The following is a 6,155-nucleotide window of genomic DNA, read 5'->3' on the forward strand; positions in this document are numbered from 1 at the left end:
AAGTGCTGGGATTACAGGCGTCAGCTACCATGCCTGGCCCATCTCTTGATTAAACAGAGGTCTGATTAACCACGCCTTAGGGATCCCTGCAGCCTGGAGACTTTTACAGACTTCACATGGTTTCTTTAGGTGACTTGGGTTTTCTGTTTCCCCCTAAGTCTCATTGCTTTCTAGCCACCATTCAGACTTGAAACTTGCAGTGGGCAAGAGCAATAGGAGAGGGAAGTTTAAAATATTGTAAAGAAATATTGTTTTGATCAAGAAGCTAAAGCTATCTATGACACATGGACATAAGATCTCTCTCTTCTCCACGTTTACATAACTCTTCAAGGTTTTAATAATTTGAATAGCTGTTGGAGAGTCAGAACAGATGTGACATTTATGGTGATATAGTAGCCTTTACTGTTACAACTGGTGGGAGGATGTGGACTTGCCTAGTATTTCACAGACTGTGAATTGGAGTTCTGCAGAGTGCATATCAGTCACAAACACTCATAAAGAGTCCCCTGACCAATGAAGACTGCAAAAACGCTAGGTGAAACCCAGTTAAATTGTTTGTTTTTGTTTGCAGTTTTGTTTTTAATTTTCAAAGTCTTTAAAACGCAAATAATCATTGTGAATTGATTCGTTGGGGACAAGGCTCGCAACATTTGCCAAATTTATTGAACCATAATATTTTCTTTCTTTCAATGTCTTAGAGGACTAGGATTCTCAGGAACATACCTAGGGCAATGCTGATATGATGATTTCAACAGAGCTTCTTAACCCTAGCTGCATCATAAAATCTCTTGTGGCACTTCATTAAAGAAGTTTTCTGGGCCCTACCCCAGAATCTCCAGGAGAAGGGCCATTGCAACTCTAGGTTTTAAAAGGCTCTGCTGAGATTCTGCTGCCCAGCCAGAGGAGATAAACACTGCATGATGAGAATGGCTTTTGGATTAAGGAAGGCCTAGGTTCAAGGCCAAGAGCCACTGACAGTCATTATAATGTATTCGGAAAGTTACAATCTGATTGTCTTAGGTGTCTCACCCATAAAACAGGGAATCATATCCACTCAGTAGTATATTTTTAGGTCCAAAAAGTTCAACGAAACAATGAAGGAAAGCAATTAGCAAATAACAGGTGCTATATCCAATACGTAATCCTCAGTTTCAACAGAAATAGAAAGAGTAGAATTATGTGCCTTCTCAATATGCTGGTAACTTTTGCTTTTCTTTAAAGAGAATGCAATTAATTGTGGATTCTCATAGCTGTAATACACCTGCAGCACGTTGACCTTTATTGTATTTATAGCAATGCTCAGAAAGATGGTGTCACGTCTTAACCAAAGATGGCTATGCGTTTTTTTGGCAATCACGCGCCACGTCTTCTGGGGAAAAAACTTCCTTATTTTGCAAAGCTGTATATAATCTCCATTTTTCAAGAGATAATTTAAGCCAGCTTAAGACCCTGAAATCTGGTTTTAGAGCATCAATGCAATGATATCACAGGTTTGCATGATGAGCTGTGCGAAAGTCCAACGCTTGGTCAGCAGCCATTGCCCATGCTGTGCTGTTGAGGCGGAGTCTTCCAAAATACGAACTTCAAAGGTATTTCTATTTCTATAAGGACAGATGTAGTGGGATTTTTATAGGCATTCTAACATTTGGCGTCTTCACGCTCCCTTTCCTTTTTAATAATCCCTTCAGTGTCTTGTTCCATTTAATAGATTTTAAAAATTTAGTTCTGTGTGTGTGTGTGTGTGTGTGTGTGTGTGTGTGTGTGTGTTTGTGTGATCATGGCTACCCTCCAGAGAGCAATGCATGTGTGAATTTGACTGTGGCCTAGAGAGGTGCCTTTTTGTATGAATGAAATGGAATAGATAATTCAGTCTTAGAAATGGATACTATTCCAAAGTTCATTTGTAAGTCAGTAGTTTGGAACTTGGAGCACATTTTCTCCCATAAAAGAAATTCTCTGCACAGTGGATAAAGACCCAGGCCAGCCCACAAGAGCCTGTTTAAGTCATACTGCACCTGAAGCGGAATTGTTATTAACTCTAGAGGATGATGACTCTATGGGAACAGATTTTCAGAATTCTACTGTTTATAGGTGAGAACAACTGACTAAAATTTCCACTAGTCTTCTAAACCATTTCCCCTTGCGTTCCTCTAATAAATTACCAAAAAAGGAGCTACTCATACCACAAATTATTTCTTGAATATATATTAAAATAATATTTTTTCTGTTTTATGCACATTGAAACTTTAATAAAAACAATACATGGACAAAAAAAGTGTTTCTCTAAATGTTGTTAACTTCAAACTGGGTTTCTTGTCCTTTTATTTCCTGGCTTCTCTCTCTGCATGCCAGAGCCAGACAAACTGGCTGCAGAGAGGTAATGGTCACTGTGACTATGTTTGTTTTCACATTAAAATTATATATTTGTTTTTTCTACCTTATCTTTACCTTTGCCATGTGTTTTTAAAACTGCCTTACAATTTAATAGAAATCCGGAATAACGAAGTAATGAAATATATTCTAGGTCACTTTGACCACAGGAATCAGAAATGTTTTAACTACACAATACACAGATTATGCTAGAAGCTGTACAAATATATCACAGAATCACAGGGCTGGAAAGAATCTTAAAAGACTGTCTAGTCTCTTCTCTGGCTTCCAGACAAGCCAACCATTCCAAACAGATGAGAGCTAGCCTATATTTTAGAAGAGAAGGATGACTTTGTCTTTAACCCTTTCTGGATCTAACAATCTACACATGGTTAGTAAATTGCTGTTAATTTTTAATCCAAATTATTCCATTCATAGTTACAAGTGTATTTTACTTTTTCATGTTCACTCCTCATAGGAAACAAAGTAGGCTGATCTCTGTAAAATCCCATGGCACATTTAAATACTGTACTTTGTGTTCTTTCTTCTAAGCATTCCTGAACATCCCAATGTCTAATCCTTAAGTTACTTTTGTTCTACTCTCTGTGGGTAGTCTGTTCTCTCTCCTGAAGGGGGAACTAAAATCTAGCAACTGTGTTTTATGAGGCATCTGGGAACTGAGTATCATTGTATTATATTTATGTGTAATCCGATAGATATGCAAGCCATAAGAGTTAGATTCAAAAGAAAACCAAATTTAACAATTATAATAAAATCACAATAATGCAATTATTTATAATTCCTTTCTTTCAGGCAGTTAAAAAGCATCACCAGCCTAATCACATTAGCTCTTCAATCAAGTAAGGTAATCAAAGAGAACCTGCCCCTACTAAACAATGTTATACATAAAATGCAATATCCTTAAATGCCACCAAAGATCATTCTTTTCTACGGAGACCCGACCGTGGAACCTACAAGGTATAATCTTAAAATAGTTTTTGCTGATTGGTAATGACTCTAACTATTGGTGCTGGTAATGGCTATTTAAACTTGATACTGAGTGATTCTTTAATGGAAGTTTGCAAAGGAGTAGGCAATTTGATCTCTGTATTATAAAAGACACAAAACATAGTGGCTTTAGAACAAGTGTGGTTGGCTATGTTACTGTCTTAAAACAGTTCTACTTTCCCCCAAGATAAAATGGAAATACACAATTGGTAAATTAAGAATGAGATTCCCTCCATTTGTGAGGTTCTGAATGTCTCAAAGCTGGAGATTAAGTCCAAAGAAAATGGACATGGGTGGAAATTATTTATTTATTTATTTATTATTTATTTATTGAGACAGAGTCTCACTCTGTTGCCAGGCTAGAGTGCGGTGGTGCAATCTTGGCTCACTGCAACCTCTGCCTCCCAGCTTCCAGTGATTCTCCTACCTCAGCCTCCCGAGTAACTGGGACTACAGGCAGGTGCCACCATGCCCAGCTAATTTTTTTGTATTTTTAGTAGAGATGCGGTTTCACCATGTTGGCTAGGATGGTCTCAATCCTGGTCTCGATCTCGATCCTTGGCCTCCCAAAGTGCTGGGATTACAGGTGTGAGGAAATTTTTATAATGATGATCTCAACTAGATAGTTAGACATGTTCCTTGTTTCTTCCCAACACGCAGGTACCACTCATTGGGTGGCCGCTCATCCTACGTAGGTAAGGAGACAGAAGCCAGTTTCTGAGACCAGGATGACAAACCTAACTCTGTAAAATGACCATGAGAACACTCTATCTGAGTTTTCCACATTAGCAGAGCACCCCCACAGAGACTGTTGCCCCTACCTCTGTACAGGTTTGCAAAGTAAACCTTCATAGCTTCTTGGTAGAACACAGCACTCCCATCCTACCATTAACACATCCACTTGTACAACTCAGCTACATTAGGGCAAAATTGTTCCTGTGATGTGGGGTAATTCTTTTCCTACCACTGAACATTCCAAATGCTGCTCTCAAAGCCTAAGATCCTCTGAGTTTCCCATAGCAGGAAGCTCATGTCCCCCATCAACTAATTTAACCATAAAGATTCTGGACACTGGTGAGAAAATGCAGAGGGATGAATATTAAAATAAAATCTTCTCCTTTTGATGGTGAAGATGTCAGCATTATTTATAGCTTGGTGGTGTGACTCTTTGAGGTGTATATATTGCTAATTTTAGCTAACTAGACAAAGGCAGGTACACATAGTCCTTCATCAGTCCTAATGGAAGTTTCCCTTCATGGAAATTCCCTGGTTTATAGAGTTCTTGTGGAAGCCTTGACTTAAATTTCCTTCCACACACTGGCCAAAATACAGCATGAAATCAAAACTCTGGTATTCATTCATCAGGAGTCTGAAGAATGACCTGTAAGGCACCCATTAGTTACACAAATGAGCTGAAGCAAAATACAATTCAACAATGGGCAAAGTCAACTTACTTGTTCATTTTTAGTAAGCCTGGTTTTGTTGTGAATGTCTGATGTGACCAAATTAAATCCGTGCTTCTCCGACAGGATTCTCAGAAGCAAGACCACAGTACGGCTCCCACACTTGCCTACTCTGTTGTACACCACCTGGCTTGGGAAAGGTAGTACCTGGAAAAAAAAAACAAGAGAAGAAACATGAAACGTCTGTATGGAAATACTTATGATTCTTCCCTCAATTTCAGAACAATCACTGTTTGATATAATAAATCTGAGTGAAAAAGGCCTATAATCAGGTTAATAAAAAGGATGTATATCAGTTCACCAGAAGTGATAAACTATATTTATCTTCATGACATAATGAGAGAAATGTTGGTCTTGTTATCTCTCTGCACTGGTGAAATTTCATGCAGTCTCTAAGATTGATTATCAAACTTGTTCTGTTTCTTTTTAAAAACAAAATACATAAATATGCTTCCTTAATGACAATATTTTTTGCAAGCTTATGCTTTATGAGAACAACTTAATTTATAGCGTGACCAAGAACAAATAAGGTAATTTTCAAAACTGAGATGTAATTCACATACTATAAAATTTACTCTTTACAAATGCACACTTTGATAGCATTTAGTATACTCACAAAGTTTGCAATCGTCACAACTATCTAATTCCAGAACGTGATTTCATCAGCCCCAAAAGAAACCCTGTACCCATTTGCAGTCACTTTCCATTTTCACTATTGCCTCTGGACCTTGGAAACCACTGATCTACTTTCTGTCTCTATGGTTTTGCCTATAGGAGTTTGGACATTTCCTATAAATGGAATCACACAGTATGTAGCCTTTTGTATCTGGCTTCTTTTACTGAGAATAATGTCTTTCCAGGCTCCTCCATTGTTGCAGTATGAGACAATACTTCATTCCTTTCTATGGATATAATAATATTAATATCACATTGTATCGATATATCATATTTTGTTTATACACTTGTCAGCTGATGGACAAGTGGATTGTTTCCACTTTTTGGCCACTACAAATAATGTTGCTATGCATATTTATGTATGAATTTTTGTTGGACATGTTTCTGATTCTCTTGGGTACATACCTAGGAGTGGTAAACCTATGTTTAATTTTTTTGAAGGACTGCTAAACCATTTTCAATACAGCTGTACTATTTTATATTCCTACCAACAACATATGAGGGTTCTAATTTATGCACATCCTTGCCAACACTTGTTATTGATATATATATATAAATAAAAGTTTTTTTTTTTTTAAACAGGCTCTTGCTCTTTTGCCCAGGCTGGAGTGCACTGGCATGATCCTGGGCTCACTGCAA

The 6,155-nt window shown here is 37.6% G+C and overlaps 1 protein-coding gene across 1 annotated transcript in view; it reads right to left on the bottom strand.

The window, feature by feature from the left end:
• UST (uronyl-2-sulfotransferase) overlaps window positions 1-6,155 on the bottom strand; it is a 321,122-nt gene that overhangs the window by 133,103 nt on the left and 181,864 nt on the right. Inside the window, exon 3 of the mRNA XM_011947385.1 lies at window positions 4,833-4,988. Coding sequence (XP_011802775.1) covers window positions 4,833-4,988 — 156 coding nt within the window. The remainder of the gene's footprint in view (window positions 1-4,832; window positions 4,989-6,155) is intronic.

The sequence above is a fragment of the Colobus angolensis genome, unplaced genomic scaffold (assembly GCF_000951035.1).
Source record: "Colobus angolensis palliatus isolate OR3802 unplaced genomic scaffold, Cang.pa_1.0 Scaffold263, whole genome shotgun sequence".
In the NCBI taxonomy this organism is placed as follows: domain Eukaryota; kingdom Metazoa; phylum Chordata; class Mammalia; order Primates; family Cercopithecidae; genus Colobus; species Colobus angolensis.